The sequence below is a fragment of the Mustela putorius genome, unplaced genomic scaffold, assembly GCF_011764305.1.
Source record: "Mustela putorius furo isolate JIRA1106 unplaced genomic scaffold, ASM1176430v1.1 tig00003983_pilon_pilon_pilon, whole genome shotgun sequence".
In the NCBI taxonomy this organism is placed as follows: Eukaryota; Metazoa; Chordata; class Mammalia; order Carnivora; family Mustelidae; genus Mustela; species Mustela putorius.
Genome location: NW_025422123.1, coordinates 3,865,025 through 3,890,812, shown reverse-complemented (window position 1 = coordinate 3,890,812; position 25,788 = coordinate 3,865,025). Strand labels below are relative to the sequence as shown.

Sequence of the window (25,788 nt, the reverse complement as noted above, 5' to 3'; positions counted from 1 at the left end):
GACAGACACACAAAAAATACTTCATGACTTCATTTATGTAAATTTCAAAAACAGAGAAAAATAATCTATGGACTTAGAAAGTGGTTACCTTCATCAGGGAAGGGGTACTGATTGGGAGGGGGAGCTTCTCTGGAGTTGGAAACATTTCTTGATTTAGTGGTGGGTTTACTTCATAATAATTAATTGAACTGTTACACACAGGATCTGTCCATTTTTCTGAATGTATTCAGAATTTAAATTTTTACTTAAAATACTCTGGGGTGTCTCAAATAACAGGTGCTTAAGCATCTGTCCTCACAGCTCAGGTCATGATCTCAGGGTCCTACGATGGAGCCCCACATCAGGCTCCTTGCTCAGCAGAGTCTGTTGCTCCCTCTGCTCCTTCCCACCGCTCAAGCTCTCTCTTTCTCTGAAATAAATAAAATCTTTCTTTAAAGATTTTATTTATATATTTGACAGAGAGAGACACAGCGAGAGAGGGAACACAAGTAGGAGAATGGTAGAGGGAGAAGAAGTCTCCCCGCAGAGTGGTGAGCCCGACGTGGGGCTCAATCCCAGACCCTAGGATCATGACCTGAGCCAAAAGAAGACGTTTAATGACTGAGCCACCCAGGCACCCCATCAAATAAATGAAATCTTAAAAATACTCTGGGGAGGGGTGCCTGGGTGGCTCAGTGGATTAAAGCCTCTGCCTTCGGCTCAGGTCATGGTCCCGGGGTCCTGGGATGGAGCCCCGCATCGGGCTCTCTGCTCAGCAGGGAGCCTGCTTCCCCTTCTCTCTCTGCCTGCCTCTCTGCCTACTTGTGACCTCTATCTGTCAAATAAATAAATAAAATCTTAAAAAAAAATACTCTGGGGAGCCCACAGGCTCAAGAAAGCCCATTTTTTGCTGGCCCCTCCTGCCAGTCTCCATACCACAGCCTGAGTGACAACTTTCAATGTACAAAATCTGATTTTTCCACTTCACATGTCCCTATTGCCTCAGAATCAAGTTCTAAGATCCTCTATGATTCCCTCACACTCAGCTCCAGGATGGCCCAAGAAAAACTGACTTCCCAAGCTCTTTATAAAGTTTCAGATGTACAAAGAGAACTCTCCTGGCTTCTGGCCAACTCTACCATTTTCCAGATCTCAGCGCAGTTTATCACTCTCAGAAAAATCTCTGACTATGCAAAGCCAGCTCTGGAACAACCAGAGGTCAGGAAGTACCATGTGCTTCTTTATTATAACTCTCATTCCACTCCCTTGTAGCTGTATTTGTCTCTCGTAGGATGTGAGTTCCTTTGGGGCCGCACAATGTCTGTGACTCGTCTTTATTTTCCTCAGTGCATAGTGGCTGGTAGGTGCTCCAGGAAAAGATTTAGGGAGAAAAGAGATCTTGGAAGTGGCTGTAAGGATTCAGACATTGGAGGCTGAGAATGGAAATTTCAGGCATTAAGATATGGGAGTAAGAAGATTCAGAGGAGGGAAGATAAGAGAACATCTGGAGAACCTAGAATGTTAATCTGAGTGAGGCCAAGGCTACTTATAGAAGAAGAAACAATGTTTAAAGATCAGCTTGGCATAGCCAGAAAGAACTTGATGCTAAGACTTTTGATCTGTGGGTGGTGGGGAGCCACTGAAAGTTTTTGAGCAGGGTTGTGACATGATCAGAGTTCTATTATGGCCATATAAATCTGAAAGGTGGCACAGGATTAAAAACCAAGATGGGAGAAAGTCTACTTAGAGACAGGAAGGGGAGAGAGGTTTCCTGAAGGGCTTGGGACAACGGCATGGGTGAGGTTTGGGAAGCTTTGCAAGGAAAGGAATGGCCTGAGGAAAGGCCTTGAAATGGGAATGCCCCTGGCACATTTAAGACATGGATGAAATAAGGGACGCCTGGGTGGTATAGTTGGTTAAGACATGGATGAAATGGTAGGAAATCAGGCTGGGGAAGCCATTGAGGGGCCAGTGACGAAGGGCCTTCAAACCCAGGCCAAGTGATCTGGGACTTTATTTTAATAGGCATAGGGAAGCCATTTAACATTTTGTGGCAAAGAAGTGACATACTATAACTTGGGAGGACAGCTTTGGCTGCTGCTGTGTGTGCTTAGGATGGGTTATGGGGGAAAAGCCAAAAGGCAGGGAACCCTACAAGGGGGCTTCTAAAATAATCCTAATGTTAAAGGTCTGAAACATCAGTGGGAGTAGGAAGGAAGGAATATACTTTGGGTTATCTTGGGAAAAAAAAATTGACAGGTCTTGATGATGTATCCTTTATAGGGAGGAGAAAGAGGATGATCTTCAGTTCTCTAGCCCAAAAAGTAATGTTTCTGTAGAAGTTTATAATTTTGTTTTTAATAAAGCACATTTCTTCAGAAGACACACTAAGATTAACAGACTAGATGAAGTACATATAAGCTACTCTGAGTAATTTCATGTGGACTATTGGTTATAACTCAGAAACGAAATCTTTGTCAGTTCTTCCGTGTAGTCATCCAATGTTCTCTTGGGGACAAAAAGGCCAACAAATACTGAGTCTCTTGAGGAAGGGCTTTGGAATGAGACAGCAAGACACTGACCTATTCTTGTGTATAATCCTAGTGCATTCTCACTGTGCCCTAAGCCTTACAAAATATATAGTAAGGAACTACACAAGGCCCAGAGAAAGGGAACTCAAATAACAGAGGACAGAAGAGACGAATGATGATCACTTTTCTGTCCAGCTCAAGGATCACAAAGTGGACATGAACACAAGACTGCAGAGGGTGTAAAATTTATTACACCATACATTACCCAGCACTTGTCAGTTTAAAATGTCACTTTCTGTCCATTATTCATTTGACAAACCTGAACACCTTATTCTTAGTACTCTGCGAGAAGGGGACAGAGATGGAGGGGGCCCGGCTTGCTCACTGTCCAATTTGATCTTTACGACATTGAATCGACATTGAATATACCCTTATTCCTACCTGACAACTACGGGAGCTAAGGTTGAACTGTGGTTAAACACGGGGGCTCACAGCTGTAGTACTTTGCGCAAGTTACTTAAGCTTTGTAAGATTCGGTTTCCTTAAAGGAAAAAGAGAATAGTAATAGCTATCTCATAAGGTTTTGAAGTGTTGTCAAAAGTTCAGAAATAGCAGAAGAAAAACCACTGCACCACTGAAATAGTAATTAGGAAAAGTTCATCATGCACAAAAAATAGTTTGCAAACTGGAACCACTCAAACTGAGTATGGGATGAGAGGTTGAGAGGTATATTATCATGAAGAACTTCATATCATGAGAGGAGGCAGTGGCTTTTTACTCTTCAGATCTGTTACAATATCAGAGTTTCCCTAGTGATGGGGATGAGTTACAAGAAGTTATTTCACATCCATTTTGAGAACATTTTTAAGTTTCCTTTTTGATATCCAGAGGCGTTAACAAGAAGTGGTCCAAGATAAGTTTTGCTTATTATACAGAACAAGCTAAATTAAGATTTGCTTATATGACTAAACTAGTTTGCCTGCTCAGGAGATTTTCAAGTCTGGTCGCCATTTGTGTTTGATTTTAACCATGTGAAAGTACACACGAGTGCTTAACTCGATGCCTGACATAAAGTAAGAATTCATTGGCTAACATCATTATTACCGAGTGTGCAAAGCATCTAAAACATGTGATTACTTACCCCATTTCCTTCTCGTCCTTCCTCCAAACCTCGCAGGACCTCTACTTTGCCTCTCTTTAGTCCTGAACAAACCCTCCCAACAACCTTCTACCCCATCTATCCCAGCCAGTCACTCTGAGCCCTGCTTTAGCCCTCATCCCTTTGATCTTCGTTCTCCTGTCTCTTTTTCCTCCGCATTTTCTTCCTGGCCCTTCCCCTTCCACTCTCCCTGACTCTTTGGAAGGTGGAGGCTCGGGTTCGCTGTAAGGCTATGGACACATGAGCAAGTCATCTCACCGCTGGGTCTCAGTTTTCACAACTGAACAATGGGAACAATATTATCTTCTTTACAGGACTGCTTTGTGGAGTAGACAAGAGTAAAGTGTAGTGTTACGCAAATTGTACAGCGCCTTACAAATGTCAGAGACTAGCGACTCATTCCCATCCCCTTTCAGGACCTTGCCCTTTTGTGGAACTAGAAAATCTTGCCAACTGAAAGTTAGGATATTAACTCCAATCGGAGTGCAGATTTGCTGGTTGTTCCCGCCTTCCACGCCTGAACGAACCAATCAGGGCGTCCGGAGAGTGTCGCGGTCTCTTCAACCTAGAGACCACCTCTACGATGGAGCTTGCACTTTTCTCCGTCCTTGCCATCAGCTTCTTCTCATCTCGCATCCCAGCTTCCCGGCCTTGGAAGGGGGATCCTTCTTCATCCTTGTCTCAGTCCCCCAAATCTTGGCATCGCAAAGGTTGAACGACGGAGACCGGAAGTGCGCGCAGTAGCGCAGGGTCCCCGGGAACCAACACCGGAAGTAGCTTTGCTGCAAGATTCCGTCGGCTGCGCTATGGCGGCGATACCCCCAGACTCCTGGCAGCCGCCCAACGTATACTTGGAGACCAGGTGAGAGGGGTGGGACCTCTGGGGCTCGGCTGGCTGAGGCAATGCGGAGCCCGGGCTTTGCCGCGGGGCTGGGTTCCCCGTGCACTCCCCCGGGAGCACGGCCTCCTCGTGGGGAAGCGTGCAGGGACGGCCGTGGGGGCCGCCTGGGAGCTGAATGGGGACCGCCACCGCCCGCGTCCTAGCTCCGCACCGGCTCGCTCTGAAACCTCAGCGACAGCTTCCTGCTTGCCCTCCTTCCACCCCCTGGTTCATTCATTCCTTCGTTCGACGAGCGTGTGTTGAGTCTACAAGCAGGCGACGTCGGGACTGGAATCAGGATATAGCGGCAGGAGACACGCCGCCTTGCATTTAGGACCTTGCAGTGTAGTGAAAGGGGCAGATCTGTAACTACTAACGTTGTAAATAGTTCAGCTGGATAACCAAATTACTAGGAAGGCATAGGAAGAAGCACATTTCCCCACTGTCAAAGAGCGGTATCATTGAGCACCAGCCCTCTTGTCCCCGTCCCCTGACGTACAGCATCTCATTGATTTTTTTTTTAAAGAATTTATTTATTTATTTGACAGAAATCACAAGTAGGCAGAGAGGCAGGCAGAGAGAGGAGGGAAGAAGGCTCCCCACTGAGCAGAGAGCCGGATGCGGGACTCGATCCCAGGACCCTGAGATCATGACCTGAGCCGAAGGCAGAGGCTTTATTCCATTGAGCCACTCAGGCGCCCCCATCTCACTGATTTTAATCCACTTAGCAACTCAAATCGTGCAGGTGTTATTCCACCTTCTCTCCCATTTTAGCAGGGGAAACGACAGAATTAACGGATTAAATGATTTGACCAAACCCGTATATCTAGTAAGTAGGGGAACCTCATTTGGAGCCTGGTCTGTCTGCCTCACTTGCTGGGTTCTTTAGCCCCATTGATTCCATTGCCTCTTTGGAGATAGTCCTATCTTTTGGAAGTAGGACAAATAACCTTAAGTAACTTCTTACTGCTACAGCAATATCAGATTAGTTGTAGTCTGACATTCGGGGTGTTTGTTTGTTTGTTTTTCTCATCTGGCCTTTACCTAGCTCTCTAGCTACATCTTCTGCTATCCCCGCACCAGTAGTCTAGGTCCAGGCCCTAGTTCTCTGTCAACTTTCTGCTTTTGGCCATGCTGTTTTCCCGCAGAACACGGTTCTCAGGTGCTGCTTTTGCTCTCTGGTCATCTTCCCCACCGTGTATGGCAAAATTCTACTTCGTCAGGCCTCAACTTGTAAGTAATTTCTGAATTCACCTGTTAACATTTTTAAGTTACAAGATAAATTGAAATTTAAATCCAAGCAGTGTAGAAGTGTGTAGAATAAATGAAATCCACCTCTTCCTGTAGAAATAGTTAATAGTTCTTTGGATGACCTACATCTTTCTCTGTGAATGTATAGACATTTTTTTTTAATGTTCTGTTTCTTAAAAACAGGATCGTGATCATACTGTATATATATTTTTTCCTATAATTTGCTTTCCTTTCACTTGTTAATATGGCTTCCCACATCATTGCTATTTTGTATTTTAGTCATTTCCTCTTTAAGGGACTCTTAAATTGCCTCTTGTTTTGTTTTGTTATGATAAATACTAGAATAAAGACCCTTGCACATACTGGATCCTTAGGCACATCTGTAAATTTTGCTATAGAATACTTTGAAGTTGAAATTGCTGCCAATAGGTATGCAGATTTCAGAGTTGTCTAGGTATTTCCTGATTGCCATTCCAAAAAGTTACTCCCTGTATTTAAAAAAATTTGCACCAGAATATAAGCTCTATGAGGGCAAAAGCACCTAGAATTTGTACAGAGTAGGTGTTAATCCCTGTTGAATTTTAGTAGTGTGAAGGATGAATTGCTGGTAGAAAGGGTTTTAGAAAGCTATATTCTAGCACATTTTATATATGTGTATACACACACACACACACATTTACAGAGTGCTTACAATGTGCTTGGCACTGGGTATACAGGCTATCCAGAGTTGCCTCAATTTTCACATTCTTGGAGCTTAAAATCTAGGTGAGTGATGGAGTGGAGGGGAAGGCACCTGTCTAAAGTCTTTTGCTTTTTTCTTTTCCTTTGCTGTACTTAAGGGGGAAAAGTGCTCATCCCATTTGGTAGGTTAGAGATTTGAAATAATCATGTTTTTCGTTTGTTGCACCCCCTCCTAAGTACACACACAAACTGTACTTTTTTTTTCCACATTAAAATTTTTACAAATAGGTAATATATTTACATGTTTCAAAAATACAAAAGTTTAAAAGAAGGTACTCATTGAAAGCCTTCCTGTTTGCCATTATCCAGTTTCTACCTCCACCCAGAAACTCATACATGTATAAATAAGTATAAATTCCTGATATGTTAATGTCCTTCTTAAAAAAAATTACAAATTAAGTGTAATTTCCCCCCTAATTTAAGAGTTGGTTATATTGGTTTCCCACGATCAAAGATTTTTTTAATATATAAAGCTAGTTTGAATTTTTTTTTAGTTGTCCACAGTTATTTTGTTTAAAATAAGTACCATAATCTCCCGTCTGCTTTACTCAAAGAAGATACCTGTGTTTAAGTTATTTACATTGTGATTGTAATGTTTTCCTTTGCCCAGCGTGAAATCCGATATGTATTACAATTTCATGACTTAATATAAACTTGAAAATAGAGAGTCCTGGATCAGTCCCATAACATTACTGTTGCGTGACCTTGTTCCTGACTGGAGCTCTACTTTCCTCTTCCCCTGCAGCATGGGGATCATTGTGCTGGAGTTGTACTGGAAGCATGCTCCAAAGACCTGTAAGAATTTTGCTGAGTTGGCACGTCGAGGTTACTACAATGGCACAAAGTTCCACAGGATCATCAAAGACTTCATGATCCAGGGAGGTGACCCAACAGGAACAGGTATAATTAAGCCGACCTTGGCTGAATTCAGCAAAATAAGGAAGGCTGAGAGAGGAGTACGTGCAGAGGGGAAAAATCAAGAATTTGGTTTTAGTTTTGGATACATTACATTTGAAATACTTGTCAGATCTTGAGGTAGAGATGTTGAATAAGTAAGGGGATACGAGTGTGGAGTTCATGGAGAGGTCTGGGATGGAGGTCCAAATCTGGGAGTTACTGTCATTTAGATGGGATTTATTAGTGAAATCAGTGGATGGTAACGTTAGTTTTAAGGCCCCCTTGCTTCTCAGTCTGCACCTTCTCTCCGCTGATTCCTGCTCCTGCTTTTTTGCCTTTAGATAAATTTGATACTCTCTGTGGCAGTCTTTCTTCTTCTTCTTCTTCTTCTTCTTTGTCATTGTCAGTTGTTCTCTGTCTATCCTTTATGACCAGAGGCATTCAGTTTCTTTAATATATATGGACATGTGTAAAAATGTACAGTGTAGGGGCACCGGGGTGGCTCAGTTGGTAGACTTTTTTTTTTTTAAGATTTTATTTATTTGAAACAGTTAACAAAATCAAAAGACAACTGACAGAATGGGAGAAGATATTTGCAAATGACATATCAGATAAAGGACTAGTGTCCAGAATCTATAAAGAACTTAGCAAAATCAACACCCAAAGAACAAATAATCCAATCAAGAAATGGGCAGAGGACATGAACAGACATTTCTGCAAAGAAGACATCCAGATGGCCAACAGACACATGAAAAAGTGCTCCATATCACTCGGCATCAGGGAAATACAAATCAAAACCACAATGAGATATCACCTCACACCAGTCAGAATGGCTAAAATCAACAAGTCAGGAAATGACAGATGCTGGCGAGGATGCGGAGAAAGGGGAACCTGCCTACACTGTTGGTGGGAATGCAAGCTGGTGCAGCCACTCTGGAAAACAGCATGGAGGTTCCTCAAAATGTTGAAAATAGAACTGCCCTATGACCCAGCAATTGCACTACTGGGTATTTACCCTAAAGATACAAACGTAGTGATCCAAAGGGGCACGTGCACCTGAATGTTTATAGCAGCAATGTCCACAGTAGCCAAACTATGGAAAGAACCTAGATGTCCATCAACAGATGAATGGATCAAGAAGATGTGGTATATATACACAATGGAATACTATGCAGCCATCAAAAGAAATGAAATCTTGCCATTTGCGACAACATGGATGGAACTAGAGCGTATCATGCTTAGCGAAATAAGTCAAGCAGAGAAAGACAACTATCATATGATCTCCCTGATATGAGGAAGTGGTGATGCAACATGGGGGCTTAAGTGGGTAGGAGAAGAATCAATGAAACAAGATGGGATTGGGAGGGAGACAAACCATAAGTGACTCTTAATCTCACAAAACAAACTGAGGGTTGCTGGGGGGAGGGGGTTTGGGAGAAGGGGGTGGGATTATGGACATTGGGGAGGGTATGTGCTTTGGTGAGTGCTGTGAAGTGTGTAAACCTGGTGATTCACAGACCTGTACCCCTGGGGATAAAATATATGTTTATAAAAAAAAAAAAGATTTTATTTATTTATTTGATAGAGAGAGATCACAAGTAGGCAAAGAGGCATGCAGAGAGAGGGGGAAGCAGGCTCCCCACTGAGCAGAGAGTCCAATACGGGACTGGATCCCATACCCCGAGATCATGACCTGAGCTGAAGGCAGAGGTTTAACCCACTGAGCCACCAGGCGCCCCTCAGTAGACTCTTGATTTCGGCTCAGGTCATGATCTCCAGGTGGTAAGATTGAGCCCCATGCAAGCTGTATATTCCGAGTGGAATCTGCTTGAGATTCTCTGTCCCTCTGCCCCTCTCCCTGGTTGATCACTCTCTCTCAATGTAAATAAGTAAAATCTTTTTTGAAAATACAGTATATATAGAAAACTACAAAAAAGAACACTCATAAATATACTTCCTAAAGATTTCTAACCACTATTAGTGATTAATTATTCTGCAACAGTCCCAACATTCCCACTTCTTAGAAACAATTAGTGTTAACTCTTGGTGGCCATTATTCTAGACATTTTTCTTTTCAGATACCTAGTCAAAAGGATGGATGGATAACTAGCTAAACAGAAATAATTTCAAGGGAATAGGCTATGTCATGCATGCTATTTATATATATAATCAAATAGTTGGGTTCCTGCTATGAAGGATGGGGCAATTAGTACTTAAATTTCTACTCATTCTTGTTGTTTAGGAAAAACTGCGTTTTGTCTGCCTTCTGTGTTGGGAGAAACCTAGTTCTTCCCTTTTGTGTTTTTCTCTTACATGTCTCCTTTACTACTCACACAGATCACTTCACTTCTGACACTTCTGGTCACCAAATGCATGGAGGTTTGCCCTCCAACAAGCAGTTCTGTGACACCAAGTGAGTCTTATTATTTAGCTCAGTTCCTACACCATCTAACCAGAGATAGCATCAGATCCCACAGGTTAAGGCCCAGTTCCACAAGACTGCCCCCTGCTCCCTACCCCACTTCAGTCTCAAGCCTAGGTTATCAGATGTTCCAATAACCAGCCCCTTCCTTGGGTTCAATTAATTGCCAGAGCAGCTCACAAAACTTGTGGAAACATGTTTACCAGTTTATTAAAGGATATGGTAAAGGATACAGATGAACAACCAGATGAAGAGATCTGGGAGGGTCCTGTGGGCAGGAGCTTTTGTCCCTATAGAATTTGGGTGTGTCATCTTCCTGGAAGGACTGTGTTTGCCCACCTGGAAGCTCTCTGAACCTGGTACTCTTGGATTTTTGTGGAGGCAGCTTCTTGTAGCTGTGATCGATCATTACCTCCACTTCCAGCTCCTCTCCTCTCTCTGGAGAAGCAGAGGGTAGTGGGGATTGAAAATTCCAAGCTTCTAATTGTGGCTTGGTCTTTCTGGTGACCAGTCCTCACCCAGGGGCCATTCGGGAGTCTACCTGCCTCATTAGAACAAAAAATGCTTTTCGTGCCCTTATCCCTCAGGAATTCAAAAGGGTTTTAGAAGCCCTGTTTCAGGGACGGGTCAAAGATTAATGTAAGAACCACAGATATTCCTAGTGTTCTTATCACTTAGGAAATGACAAGTTTTAGGAGCTCCTTGCTGTGAATCAGGGACAGGCATATAGATCCATGTAGATATATCTGTATATCTTTTATTACCTCACACTCTCCCTTGCTCTCGGTTTTTGTCATTACTCTTTTTCCTTGTCAGAGTACATTTTCCACCCTGTGTTTGATTCCCTCGGTTGCAGTATGGGTCCTGCATTTCCGAGGTTTCGGTGCCCACCATTAGGCTATTCCGTTCCCAGGTGCTGGAGGGCAGAATTTCCTGTTGAGTAGTTTGTATTGCAAGGGCTGCGGGATGTTATATTTGGTAACTCAGGCCGGTTTGAGAATTTGAAAAAGACCATGACTGGATCTGCCATTCTTGGGCCTCACTCATCCCCTCAGATTGTTTTCAGCAGTTCTGCTCTGTTGCCTTCTGGTTTTAAGCGTGGCTTTGGAGAATACTGAGGCCAGAGTAACTCCTTTCTTCAGCTCAGGGAAAATGTTTTGATTTGTGTTTTTGAGTATTTTCTCTGTTACTGGCTCTGATTTTGTATTTCAGGAAACCAGTTATTCTCTGTTTCATGACCTCTGCCTTCCCTGTCTTACATTTTTTCTGAGGGTGTGAGATGATGTTTTTCTATTTTTTCCTCCCGCATCCACTGAATTAGTGTCAGACCTTTACTCTGTGCCTTATTTAACTTTTAGTCACGTCTGTTCTGTTCTTTACCGCTCTGTGTGATTGATTAGCTCCGTGTTGCTATCATTGGGCTCTCACTGTTTCCTTAGCTCTGCAATCTTTTCACCTTGATCTGTTGATTTATTATCTTGTCTTTGAGCTCTTGTTTTATTGGATTTGTCTTTCGTTTGATAAGATTTTACTTATTTGAGAGAGAGAGAGACAGAGCACAAGAAAGAAGAGTGGGGTGGGGGTGGGCAGAGCGAGAAGGGCAGAAGCAGAGGGAGAAGCGGGCTCCCCACTGAGCAGGGAGCCCAATGCAGGGTTCGATCCCAGGACCCTGAGATCTGGACCTGAGCTGAAAGCAGACATTTAATCCACTAAGCCACTCAGACACCGCTGGATTCTTATTTCTGTTGAAGCATCTCTAGTTTTGAAACAACTGCAGAGAAGCCCTTTGTGGACTCTCTTTTCTCCCAGACTGAGTTCCTGAGGTGTGTGTTTTGTTTTGTTTTGTTTTGTTTTTTACTTACACGCTTTCTTTTTCTCCTTCCATTTGTTGTAATATGTCTGCAGAGTTTCTGTGCCATCTCTTTCCATCTTATCTGTGCGTTATGTCGGCACTGATGCTGTCCGTACTTTTTATCTGCTCAGATACAGTATAAGTGGAAGACAGTTGTCTTCCCCATTCCAGATGCTAGGTTGCTTTCTTTTTATTTTATTCCAGCCTGATGAGGTGGGGAGGAGAGCTAAGGCCGAATGCACCTTATGGGAGGGCTAGCTTCTGGTTTTCCCAGCCTCCATTAAAGTCCTGTCCCTGGGTCTCCTCCACCAACCAGTGGTATCCCTCTTCCCCAACCTGGGACACTGGGTGGTCCCCTGAGAATAGCCGTGGTGGAGGAGAAAGATCCTACTACCCTTTTTCATTCATAGCTGGGTCTCTGTAACCAGACAGATTAAAGAGAGAAAAGCATACAAATCTGTTTGCTCTCAAGTTTTTTTTTTCTTTTTAAAGATTTTGTTTATTTGCAAGAGAGAGCAAGAGGGAGAGAGCACACAGGTATGCACAGGCATTGTGCACAAGCAGTGGGAGGGGCAGAAGGGAAGGGAGAAGCAGATTCCCCGCTGAGCAAGGAGCCTGAGGCAGGGCTCCATCCCAGGACATTAGGACTTGAGCCAAAGACAGATGCTGAACCGACTGAGCCACCCAGGTGCCCCTGTTTGCTGTAAGTTTGATGACACTGCGGCCTTGATAAAGAAATGAAGACCCAAAGAAGTGGCTGTACCTGAGTGTTTTTGTGCTAGGTTTGACGAAGAGTGGAAATTTGTGGGAAAATGTGGGAGGATGAAGGGAGTCTAAAAAAATAAACTGAGGGAAGCAGCAAGGCCTGTTCTTTCGATTCCTCCAGGAGCCCTTCTGTCTTAGAGATGAGATGTTCTTTTCCCCCTGGTATAGGGACAGCACCTCTCACAGGAGGGTCTTAGGGCCTACTTCTGGGGAAGGTCGGAATGACCTTCTTGTACCTGATATTTCTCAGATTCCTTCAACTTGACAGTCAGTATGCCAAAGCACCATATTTGGGGGTAGTTTGACCTGAACCCCATCACGGCCCAGGGCTCCCCCACGCCCCACAAATTGCCTGGTGCTGGTAGCCTGCCGTGTTGCTCCCGAGCCCTAGTAGGATGCACAGGCTTCTGCCCTCTGGCACTGCTCTAACTTTTCTAGCCTCACCAACCCATCCACCCTCCTACTGGCTTCTCAGCATCGGAGAGTATTTGTAAGAATCCTCTCTGGGTTACTCTCCTTCTTTCCTGATTACCACTTTTAGGGAGTGCAGGCAGAAGAAACTTTCATTTCTTTCCTTGGTGACTCTTTTCAGGAATTTTGTAATAAGTTTGTTTCCTTTTTATTTGGTTGATGCAGGTGAATTTGGGGCTTGGAAACAAATAGAATTTTGTGTGTTTGTGTCATCAGGGTATTAGGGGAGGCAGGGGCTAAGCCTGCCTTACTGCACCCTTTTTTTTTCTTAAGATTTCTTATTTTAGAGAGGGAGAGAGAGCGCACAGGTAATGGGAGGGAGAGGGGCAGAGAGAGGGAGGGAAGCAGACCCCACACTGAGCGCAGAGCCCAGGGGGCTGGATCCCAGGACCCTGAGATCATGATCTGAACAGATTCTTAACTGACTAAACCTCCAAGGTGGCCCTTCACTCCACTTCTTTATCTGAAAGTGTCCTGTAAATACTTTGATGTATTTCTTTCCTGTCTTCTTCTTCAGTCTTTTCATGAGATAAAATTTATAATTCATAACACCGGTAAGCTGAGAGAGTCCATGATGAGGGTACAAGAATTGGAAGTGACTTCCGATGTGAGTTGCTCATGGCAGAGCTCCCCTTTGTTTCTATAATCGGTTTGTAATCCTTCATAATGTCACATTTCCATGAGGCAATTTTTTTTTTAAGATTTTGTTTATTCATTTGACAGAGACACGGCGAGAGGGAACACGAGCAGGGGGAGTAGCAGAGGGAGAGGGAGAAGCAGGTTCCCCATGGAATAGGGAGTCTGATTCAGGGTTCAATCCCAGGACCCTGGGATCACGACCCAAGCCGAAGGCAGATGCTTCATGACTGAGTCACCCAGGCGCCCCACCATGATGCAGATTTAATGAGATTGAATCAATCAGTCAAAAGATTTCCAAGTAATTGCATCCAGCCTCAAGTATAATGAATGATGGAGCTGGCGGGTCTGCTGTAGAAGGCAAACAAGAGTTAGGCCCTCCTGGGTCACTGATGTGAACCACTCACTGATTAGGTGACACATTTTTTGCTAAACATCTCAGATGAGCAGCATGAGGCATCCTGGGCTCATTAGCAAGCCAGTGTACTATTTCTGTCCCTACCTGTTCCTCCGTCTGGCTACTCTGCAGCCGTTCTTTCCACAGTTTTTTCATTTATGCCTTTGCCAGGGTTTTCTCAATTCGAATACCTTTGACTGCCTGCTGGATTTTATTTTATTTATTTATTTTTAAAAAAATATTTTATTTATTTATTTGATAGAGAGATCACAAGTAGGCAGAGAGAGAGGGAGGAAGCAGGCTCCCTGCTGAGCAGAGAGCCAGATGCAGGGCTCGATCCCAGGACCCTGAGACCATGACCTGAGCCAAAGGCAGAGGCTTTAACCCACTGAGTTACCAAGGCACTCCTGCCCGCTGGATTTTAAACCATTTTCCCACTTTTAAATTTCTCTTCTTATAATAATTGTACACTGGCTTTTTCCTTAGCTGTCCGAGTATCTTTTTATGTGCTTCTACTGACTTCTCCGCTTTCTCTCCTCCCTGTAAGATGTGGCAGCCTGTCAAGCCCTTCCTTTGGCTCTTCATGCTCTGCGCTTTGGCTCTCAGTGCTCCCCAGCTGGCGTGATTGCGGTGATTAATCACGTGCTGATTATGTCATGCATTGCCCTCCCTCTGATTTCACGTTTCCTCTTGGTAGTCCCAGGAACACCTGAGATTGAACGTGGTGAACAGCAAGTTCATTGTTAATTTTATTCATTTGATGACTGTTTGACAAGAGTCCGCTGGGTATCCTGTGCTATTCTAGGTCCCATGAAGAAACTTAAGCGTTAGAAGCCAAGGCACTCTCTTTTCCTGGTAGTGCTCCCTTCTCTGCCAGGAAGACAAGATAGTTCTTACAAGAAACAACTCGAAAGTAATAATATGCTATGCAAATTTATGGCGGCACGCTCTGGGTCATGCATATAACAGAGGTTGGACTAGTTCATCAAAAGAGAAAAAGTACAGGGAGTAGGATTAGCATGGAATGGAGGCATATTTTGAGGTGAGCCTTGAAGGAAATGTGGAATTTTTCTTTTTCAAAAAATTTTTAATAGATTTTATTTATTTCAGAGAGAAAGAGAGTGAGTGAGAGAACTTGAGAGGGGAGAGGGTCAGAGGGAGAAGCAGATTCCCCACTGAGCAAAGGGAGCCTGATGTGGGACTGGATCCCAGGACTCCAGGATCATGACCTGAGCTGAAGGCAGTCACCCAACCAACTGAGGCACCCAGGAAATGTAGAATTTTAACTATTAGGAGGACAGGGAAAGGGCATTTTAGATTTAGGAAGAAAGAATGCAGAGCAGAGGCACAAGTGATGGGGAGACCTGTTGAGGGTGAAGGAGAACGCAGGACTCCATATGTTGTGTCTCACGTGCTAGACTGGCTCTGTGACATCATCTGGCCACCTCTTTATGTCCAGGACAAATGTGTATGATGCAATTTCTAAGGTTCCTGAACTGCATGTTTAGGAAACAGTTAAGGTGCAACTGGGAACAAAGTGCAGAGAGTAATTAGCCCGGTGCCTAAGCTCAGACCAGTTCATGGAGACGCCCAGACAAGAGTTCAGATTTGATCTAACATCATTCTGGAACTGCTTTGGGTTCCAGAGTTTCTTGAGTCTGGGATAAGAAAAGTATCCCAGACTCAAGAATGTAGGGGAATGTGGGGAAATGTAACTCAGCAGTAGTGTATGGCAAGGTCCAATAGCATGAGGTGAACAGCCTGGGTTGCAGAGCCTGGTGGGTTTGGGGTTGACTCTGAACTTCACAGGAACACTTATTAAATGTAGACATAACGTAAATCACTGAGCCTTCTGAGCTATAAATGCAGAGTGCGGTTTGGTTGTGTGCACCTCATGAAGATGTGAGCGGTAAATGAGCTGGTGTTTGTAAAATGGCCGCTACAGGCTTGACACAAAATAGGAGCTTAAAAAGATGTCATTTATTATTTATTTTGGTTGTTAACTTATTTCATAAATGTCTTTTGGACTCCTGCCATATTCCAGGCATTGTTCTAAGAACTGGGGAGAGAAAACAGTAAATAAAACAGCCCCTGTGAAATACTGTGTAAGCAGGGATTCTCAGCCTTGGCACTATTGACGTTTGGGGCTGGATAATTCTCAGCTGTAGAGGGCTGTCTGTGCATTGTAGGATGTTTAGCTGTATCCCTGACCTTACCATGCTGGATACCAGTAGAACCCCTCTGTGTGACAACTAAAAATGTCTCCGCACATGTTCGTAGGGACAAAGTCACCCTGAGTTGAGAATCCCTGGGATAGAGAGCGAGAGAGGTGCTATTTTGGATAGTGCGATTAGGGAAGACCTCTGATAAGATGGCATTTGAGCAGAGCTCTGAATAAAGTGAAGTGGTGAGCCTGAGAGTGTCAGGGGCAAGGACACTCCAGGGGGAACAGCAGTCAGAGGCCTTAGAGCAGAGTGTGCTTGGCAAGAAGCAGCAACAGACCAGGGGCGCCTGGGTGGCTCCGTTGTTAAGTGTCTGCCTTTGGCTCGGGTCATGATCCCAGGGTCCTGGAATTGAGCCCCACATTGGGTGCTCTGCTCAGTGAGAGGCCTGCTTCTCCCTCTCTACTGCCCACTGCTTGTGTTCCCTCTCTCACTGTCTCTCTCTGTCAAATAAATAAATAAAATCTTTTAAAAAAGAAAGACCATAGACCAGTATGTCTAGAGCAGGTGAATGAGGGGAAGAGTGGTAAGAGACGCCTATGGAGAGTAGCAGAGCACCAGGTCTTAGAGTCTCATACATTGTCATGAGGAGTTTGGATATTGTACTAATTGTGATGAAATGTCACTGTAAGATTTTGAGCAGAGGACTGCTCTGATGAGACCTGTTCTAAAAGAATCCTCCTGGCTTCCACGTGGAGAATCAACTGGTGTGGAAAGGAGGAGATAAGCCTGGAAGCAAGGAGATCAATTGAGAGCTTTTGTTGTTGTCAAAGCCACAGCTTTTTGTATTTGGACTAGGGTGATAGTGTTTTCTGTTGGTTCTGGTCCTCTGGGAAGCAGATGCGAAGACAGAGCTAGACATTCAGGACATTGGTTGGGGTAACACGGTGAAAGTTAAAGGGGCAAGGGAGCAGGTTTGAAGGGGAGGTCTTCAGACATCAATGTAGGTCTCATTTATGCAAGGAGAGGGGGCAGAAGAGAAGGAGCCAGTAGAGAATAGGGGGAGCCACCAGTAAGGCGGGATCTCCAGAGGGGTGACATCAGCTGTCAGATGCTGCTCGTGGAGCAGGCAAGGTGGGACCTGAGGATTGACCATTGAATTTAATGACATGGCATTCACTGATGGCTTTGACAAGAGCCAGGTCGTGGAGCGCTGAGGGCAAAAGTCTGAACGGAGAGCGAACGTTGAGAGGCCGGAGAGGAAGCCAAGACACCAAGGGCTGACAGCTATTTTTGAGTTTTTCTGTGAAGGGATGTGGAGACATGGGGGGATGGATACTTGGAGATGGAGCTTTATGTTTATTTTTTAAGACAGGAAATATTAATACCACTTTTTTTTTATGCTGATAGGAATGATCCACTAGAAAGAAAACTTGATACAGGACTGGGAGGAATTATAGTTGCAAAGTTCCCTAAAGGTGAATGGATTGATGTGAGACATGGTGATGGATTGGCTGGATGAACAGCAAACTCATACAATGTATCCATAAGGGAGGAAGGTTGGTAAATGGGTGGTCGCGTAGGAAGGGAAGTGGATTTGGTGGTGAGAGGCCTCTGCTTTTGTGTCAGTAAGATAAGTGGAGTTATACTCACAGAGTCTGTCAGTGAAACAAGCAGAATTACACTCACAGAGCCGGAGAGGGAGGGAGTGGTGGAGGTTTGCCGATAGGGGAACTGCAGCAAACCCAGGCAGGCCAGCCTCCAGGGTGAACTGTTCCTCTCGATCTGCAGTTCCCTCTCCCAGAAGATGCCTAGGTTATTGAGTGCACAGAAATCCCCATAGTGTAAAACATGTAGCAAACGAAGTAATATCAGTGATGATGAGCTCCCTTTAACTGTCTCCTAACAAGCCTGTGAGACAGAGGCACTACCGCTATTCCCATTTTTCAGATAAGGAAACTGAGGCTAGGAGAGGGTCGGTATCTTGCTTAAGGTTCCACAGCCAGTAAGTAATGGAGTTGGAGAGAAATCTGGATCTCTTTGGCCCCACAGGCAAGTGAGGAAGAGAGTACTCCTAAGAACTACAAAGCCTCTTGGTAACATCATTTCCTGTGGTAGATCTGGTATCTGGCATTTGCCCTGGTAAACCCTAACAGCAGCTCCACCAATTAGTTTCCCGTTCATTATTAGTTTCCCGTTCTGAAGACTCTGTATCAGTTTGAGATGCTTTTGGCTACAAGTAACACAACTCCACAGCAAGGGCTTAAAGGAAGAGAGCTTTTGTTTTTTCCTCACATAACAAATGTCTGAAGGTAAGTAGTTTCAGGCGTTGGTTCAGCTGCCCAGCAGAGTTGTCAGGGACCCAGGTTTGCTATGTCTTTCCATTCCACCATTGTGAATGTGTTGCCTTTTATCTCAAACTTGTCTTGTGGTTGCAAGAAGGCTGCTGCTGCTCCTGACATCACCTCTGCTTTCAAAGAAGGAAGATGGGGAAAGAGCTACAGGTGAAAGACAACAGGAGTTTGTTTGTCCCTTTTTATCAGGAAAGCTGTAGCTTTCCCAGAAACTACTGAGCAGGCTTCTCTTTGTTTCAGTAGGTCAGAGCTGGGTAATCTGACCACTCTGAGTTGCAAAAGGAACTGGTTAGTACCTGCATCCCTTGTCTCTGAAGTTGAGGCAGGCCATGGAGAAGGTGTTAGAAATCCTCAGAGGACAGCTAATCTGCAGTTAGATGCTCTCTTGCCAGAAGAGAGATTTTTGATTGGTTTGGTTAATGGCCTTCTGGTGTCGGGTGCCTCAGGCAGAGCTTTCACCTAGGCCTCCAAATGGGTCATTGGCCCACCCTTGACCACTTTAGGGCTAGATATTAATCCGTGGTCCATCAGCTGTGGCAGGGGACGGGTGGGGATAAGTAGCACCAAGTGTGGTAATCTTTGTGTGAGAGACCACCATGCATGGCTTAGGGGCCACTCCAGTTCATTGTGAGAGGTTTCCACAGGTAGTGAGCAGGAAGAGGAGACCTCAGAGGAGTCCGGGGGATAAGAGAAAAATTTTTTTAGAGCAGAAGCACAGATCATAAGAAGATAAATGAATTTCAACTGCAAAAATTCTGTGCATCAGAAGACCCCAAAAATAGTGGAAAAAAAAATCTACTGGGAAGAAAGTATTTGCAAAAGCATTCACTGACCAAGGATTAGTATCCAGAATACGAATCCTAATAATATACCAATTTTGTGTGTGTGTGTGTGTATGAATATCAAATCACTCGGTAGATAAGTGGCTGTTCCCAGAGGTTGAAAGGTAAATAGTCCGTAAACATGAAATTCTGCACACCTTCAAGGACATGCAGGTTAAAACACAAGCAGTCTGACACCTCTAAGGCTGACGAATGTTAGAAAGTGTGGCTGGAGGACTTAGAGCAGTAAGAGTGAGCAGTGTGGATAGGCCACTTCTGGTAAGATATTTGAGGACATGTCATAATGGGGAACTGTTTAAGCTGTGACCCCACCTATCCGCCATGAGTCATAGCCCCTGAGTGCCTGCATGTGCGTCTGGGAGATAGTACGAATGTGGTTACTGCAGCATGGTTCATAACAGCAAAAGCACCCTGAAAGGATCCTGAATATCCATCGGCGTAGAGAAGACTGGTGTTAACAGTCGTGCAGTGGAATGAATACTAGAGAGAGCTGCTCGGAGCCAAATGCATAAACATCGCTTAGAGTGGTGAACACAGAAAAGCTCATTGCAGAAGAGCACATCGAGTCTAATAGCATTTGTATAACCCTAAAAACATGCAGAGCAATAATACATTTGTTTAGGGACGCATACATAGGTGGTAGAAGGGAGAATGCATGGAGGTGATAGACTCTTAGTCACCGCAATAGTTGCCTGAGGCCAAGATGTGATTCTTTGAGGCCGTTGTTAGCTGCAGGGATGGGGGGAGCACAGAGTTCAGGGGCTACGGACATGGGCTCTGGGACTGGATTTGCTACACTCTTCCCTGGAGGGAAGGTGCTGTTTGTCATGTTCTTTGTCTCCTTCGTAGGTCTGAAACACTAAGTACAGAGACTAAGTGTCGAAAACAAGGGACAGAAGAATAAAAGAACTTAACACGGTACAGAGTTCAGAAACCCAATCAGTGCCTATTTCCTGTCATACCCACACCATACAAGGCACATGGTGAAATTTTGATGGCGAAGCCTCCAGATGGTCAGCTTTGTATGTGTTCATTGGCATCTGCACAGCCCTCTCCACATGGTCAAACTTAGATTGCTGCGGCCCCGTTCCCATCTCTTTCCTGTTCCACACACCCAGAGGAGTGTTTTGATTAGAAGTGTTTGTCTTTCTGACATTCTAGTGCAGAACCTACTGACTTGAATTAGGTTATGAAACCATAACATATTATGTAGAAATGGTGCTGTAGAGACCCCCGAACTGGTTGCAGCTGGTCTGACTCTTTCTAGTGAGTACAGAGGGACTTCTGGGCCCTTCCTCCCATCTCCTGTTGACTGCAAACCCCCGGCTTCGTCTGTGACTCCTGACTGCCCATCCCTTAGCCCTCTTGTTCACAGGGCCGTTTATGTGATGGCTTTGAGTACCTAGAGGGCAGGGACCCCGCGCTTTCATCCCAGTGGCCCCCAGCTTACAGGGATCACATTTCCAAGGCTCAGACCCCGATGGACAGCCCACTCCTGAACTTCACCCTCTACTTACTCAAGCCCCAGGCTTAGGGCTTGAGCACAGTTGGCCCCCTCAGCCTTCTCTTTTATCTTCAGCCCTAGCACTCTCACTCACCACCCCTTCTACTCTCAGTCTCGGGCTGGAACTCCGTAGTCAGAGAGCATGTGCTGGTCACCTAATTGCTGTTTAGAAGTACGCTAGCAGGTTGGGATTTGGGGAATGAATTTTTACAAAGTTCAGTAGTTGGGTACTTTTCCAGAAGTGTAGGTAGCTGGGCTAAGCGGGAGATTTCACCCCTGATTCCTCTTCGCATGAGAAGTGTTTTCTTCCAACTGAGCCATCCAGGCACCTCTTAGAAGTGTTTTGTTCCAGGGGTGCCTGGGTGGCTCAGTCAACCAGTCAAGCGTCTGCCTTTTGCTCAGGTTGTGATCAATCTTAAAAAAAAAAAAAAAAAAGACAAAGTGTTTTCTTCCAGAATCAGGGGTTATAACATGATGTCTTTGGTGGAACATCCTAAAAGGTAATGCAAGGATTTTCACTGGGAGGGCCTGGGAGAGAAGGGGGACATGGTGCTTTTCACACCCTACTTTCACAGAAGGCTGTAGAAGGAGGAGCTCCCTGTGGCCGGGCTGTTTGCAAGCGGAGAACGCTGATAAACGCAGTGTTCATTTTGTTCCAGGCTGTTTTGTCATCTTGGAGAAACCAAAGTAGCTCAACCAGTCATATTTATTTTACTAAATAATTGACTAAGAGTGGTCTCCTGTTAGGGCATTTTTTTCCACTGGGAAAACCATATTTGTTATATCATCTTGCGCTGAGAACAGAACCTGGGCGCACAGCACCACACTCTTGTGGACATAATATAAATAGCATGTGGTGGCGATGTTGCCAGTGAATCATTCCTAATGCCATGTTTCCTCACGGTATCCTTGTGATGTACCACCTCTCCTCTCAATAGACTCCATCTACTGTAATAGGATTCCTCTTTGCCACTTGCCACTGGCCACCATCTCTCTTCTCCTTAAGCTGGATATCGTTGACCAAAATGAATGTTATTTTCCTTCACTGACATCAAGGACAGCAAATAGGTTTTAATTTTTGTGCCATCTCTAATCCATTAAAAATGGCTGCCTGGAGTTCGGAGTTGGTGGGATACAGATGGAAGCTCAGCGGTGAGGAATGCTGATTGATGAAAAGTGTCTGTGATGGGCACATAGTTAAGTCCTGGGGGCACTCCTGTCTAAAATACTCCTAAAAAAGGGGCGCCTGGGCAGCTCAGTCGTTAAGCGTCTGCCTTTAACTCAGGTAGGTTGTGATCCCAGGGTCCTGGGATCGAGCACCACATTAGGTTTCTTGCTCAGCAGGAAGCCTGCTTCTCCCTCTCCCATTCCTCCTGCTTGTGTTCCCTCTCACTGTGTCTGTCTCTGTCAGATAAATAAATAAAATCTTTTAAAATTAATTAATTAATTAAATACTCCTAAAAAATTAAAAATTTAGAAATCTATCAATACATCCACTTAAAAATGGTAGTTGTCTATAGATGGTTAGATTCTATGGAACTTTAATGTTCTTCTGATAATGTTCTATGCTTTCTGCATGTTTGACAGTGAATATGTATTACTCTAATACCCAAGAGAAAACACTCTTGGTGTTATTTTGAAAGGAAACCTCTTACCTGAACGAATATGGCGTGCCAGTGCTGGACTCTGCCGCTAGGCTCTGTAGTTGCAACACATGCTTCGCAGGGGGACTAGGCATGCTCACTGCTTCTTGCTGAGAGGGAGTCCATGGGACTGACAGATGGTCTCTCATCTTCTAATCTGGCAGGTCGAGGTGGTGCATCTATCTATGGCAAGCAGTTTGAGGATGAACTTCACCCAGACTTGAAATTCACTGGTAAGTATGTAATCTGGCTGTGCTGGGTTTTGGGGAGGGAGAGTGAATTTGAAAAGCTCACTGTTGGCTCACTGTTGGCTCACTGTTGGCTCATGATTCTGGGGTCATGCCTGATACCGTGGCAGGGTGCCACGGAGCTGCCTAGCTGCGGCGCCACAAAGAGCCCTGGTGGGTTTGAGAGAGTGACACCTCTCTCTCCTGCGTAATTCACAGTGCTGGTCCGAATGTTCTAGACTCTGTCGAATGTTGTTGCTCTTAGAAACTATAGGATAAACGAAAGCTTCCTCAAAGCAGCCGGAGACCTTGCTGGGTTTTTGCAGGGCACTGGGGACATGGTCCAGCGGTTTGTGGGGATCATCATGGATAGAGAAGCTGGGGAGTAGGCCAAGACTAGGAAGGTGCAGTTGTTGTGGTAGGGCGGTGACAGGCCATTGTGTAACGGCAGGGCCTGCCCTCGGGGGAAGAGTGTTCGGGTCCTGTGGTTAATTGTGGAGGCCAGAATAAAGTCTGGGATGGTGGGACATGTGCCCAGCTAGAGCTCTGGGGGTTATTCTTACTTTCTTTCTTTACCCACCAGGGGCTGGAATCCTCGCCATGGCCAATGCAGGGCCAGACACCAACGGCAGCCAGTTTTTCGTGACGCTTGCCCCTACCCAGTGGCTTGATGGCAAGCACACCATTTTTGGCCGCGTCTGCCAAGGTATAGGAATGGTGAATCGAGTAGGAATGGTGGAAACGAACTCCCAGGACCGCCCTGTGGACGACGTGAAGATTGTTAAGGCGTACCCTTCTGGGTAGGCTTGCTGCTCTCGAGGGCATGCCTGGATCTTCCAGGATGGCCCCAGTGAACCAGCTTCTGGATGACCTAGAGTGACATGTACTTAAACTTCATTTTGGCCTTGCAAATCACAAAGCTAAGGAGACCTGGGGTCTTGGGTGAGTTAGAGCTGGAAGTATATTTTGAGAGGATGCTGCTTTTCTCTTTCCCCAGTGCCTAGGTTTGACAGAGGGTTTGCAGAAATGCTCATAAGTGATCACTTACAGTGAACCGCTCATTGCAAATGAGCATATACTGCTCCTCCTTGGGCGTGTCTGTGCTGATGCACTTGGAACAAGAGGAAACCAACTCTGTCATTCCATAGTGCCGAACCAAACTTCTTCCTGCAGGGATTTCTATTCTGGCCTACACCGCAGGCTTTGGTGGCTGACAGCCACAGAATTCAAAACCAAGTAGTGTCTATCAGCCTTCTTAACTCTGTGCACACCCTATTTCAGTCTCCTACATTTGTTCTTCCGGGAATGTATGCATCTCTATATATATTTTCCCTCTCAAAACCAGAACGTCAACACTGCTGTTTCTGACACTGAGACATCCCACGCAAAGCCACATTGAATTTTTGCCAAATGAAAAATGCATCCAACAATCAAGTTTCTAAGAAGGTGTCAAGTGGGGAATGATAATGTGTAATAATCAAGAAAGGAATTTATTAAAAGACAGCAGAAACATTGACCATTTTTTCCCCAGGAAGGAGTAGAAGTCTGTAGCGAGCTTAAGGACAGACTATGAATTCTCCTTAAAAAGCAGTATTGTCATGAAGGGGAGGCCCCACTGAAGTTTTTTTAACCTAAGACTAGAGAAACTAGATAAGGATTTTTTATGTTAAGTTTTTTAAGTCTTTCTGATTTTTTTTTTTTTTTTTTTTTTTACGAGTGGGGAGAGTGGTAAGAGAAAGGAAGTGAATGTCTATGGAATACATAGAAACTTCCCAAATAAAATGCCACTGATGGTTGACATTGCTGTTGTGGTCTGATTTTAAATACTGTATGAAGCTTTAACAGTCATTTTAACCTGTAAACCATCTGAAGTAGTGTTGCAGGGCTCAGCTTCAATATTCCAATTTCGGGCTTGTGCATCTCCAGTGGACTTCTATTCAAGAGCAGGTCTGACTTTAAAAAAGCAGTGCTAGGGGCATCTGGGTGGCCCAATGGGTTAGGCTCCTGCCTTCAGCTCAGGTCATGATCACAGGGTCCTGGGATCAAGCCCCATGTTGGGTTCCTCGTTCAGCAGGGACCCTCTGCCCCTCCCCCTGCTCGTGTGTACTCTTGCTCTTCTCTTTCTCTTTCCCTCACAGATACATAATTTTTTTTTTTTAATTTAAAAAATAAAAAGGCAACACCAAAGACAGAATCTAAGTGATGGCAGTTGGCGGTTCTTATTAAAAGGCAGCAGATGGGCTAAGAGACCTAAAGCATCCTTTGAACTTGCAGGAAATCTACCTTCCTGTGGTTGTAGAACCAGAGGCAGTATGTACTGTGCCTTCCTTAAATTGATATCTCCTTGACTGAAGAGAGGATTGTAGCTTTAATGTTCTTATTTATCAGTCCATAAATCTGGGAAATGATGATTGACTGTATGGAATGGCCAAAAAGTTCTACTCCCCAAGCTTTTCCCAGGTTCAGCCTCTCTTTCCATCCTTCTCTTACTTTTCTTTCAACAACAAAAAAACCCCAACAACAAACTATGTAAATGACTTTTGTAACTTTTCAGTGGTGGTGTTGGGCTCAGTACTGTTCTAGACTCTGGGGAAGTAGAAACTTCCTTTGGCCTGGACTGGGTAGACAAAATTGGATCCACCTCTAGAAAAGAATGAGATACCCATCCACTTATCTCCCAGAGTCATAATCCTAAAAATGCCCATTTTCATCCAGGTCATGGGGGTGGTGGAAATGTACTGTTACTACTCTGAGAAGGAAAAGAAGGACCTGAGTACATTACTCTTGGTGTACTTGACCTCACGCAGGAATCGCTGGGGGAGCCTGCTAGGAAGTAGATCGGATTCAGCATCTGGCCAAAGATTCTGCATTTCTGTCCAACCCCCAAGAGATGGTGGCTCCTGATCCAGACACCACACTTTGAGTAGTGAGATCCCAGAGGTGAAGTTTGTCCAACAAGACATTGGGGGTAGGGAAGATTTTCCTAAGAGCATGGGGCAGTCAGCACCATAACCTGACCTTCAGCCTTGTCAACTAGTGGGGCCTTGGAAGAGTGAAGAAATTCAAAGGATGAGC

General features: G+C 44.8%; 1 protein-coding gene across 2 annotated transcripts; it reads left to right on the top strand.

Moving 5' to 3' along the window:
- Nucleotides 1-4,222: 4,222 nt before the first annotated feature.
- PPIL1 (peptidylprolyl isomerase like 1) lies at nt 4,223-24,511 on the top strand. Of its 2 annotated transcripts, XM_045071138.1 has the most exons (5): nt 4,223-4,531; nt 5,698-5,782; nt 7,287-7,441; nt 22,651-22,719; nt 23,297-24,511. In XM_045071138.1, exons 3-5 carry the CDS (start codon nt 7,288-7,290, stop codon nt 23,515-23,517), a joined length of 444 nt encoding a protein of 147 aa, XP_044927073.1. In that variant the 5' UTR covers nt 4,223-4,531; nt 5,698-5,782; nt 7,287; the 3' UTR covers nt 23,518-24,511. The 2 variants fall into 2 exon arrangements, with proteins under 2 accessions (XP_044927073.1, XP_004740092.1); XM_004740035.2 differs by lacking the exon at nt 5,698-5,782 and having other exon boundaries at nt 4,224-4,531.
- Nucleotides 24,512-25,788: the final 1,277 nt, after the last annotated feature.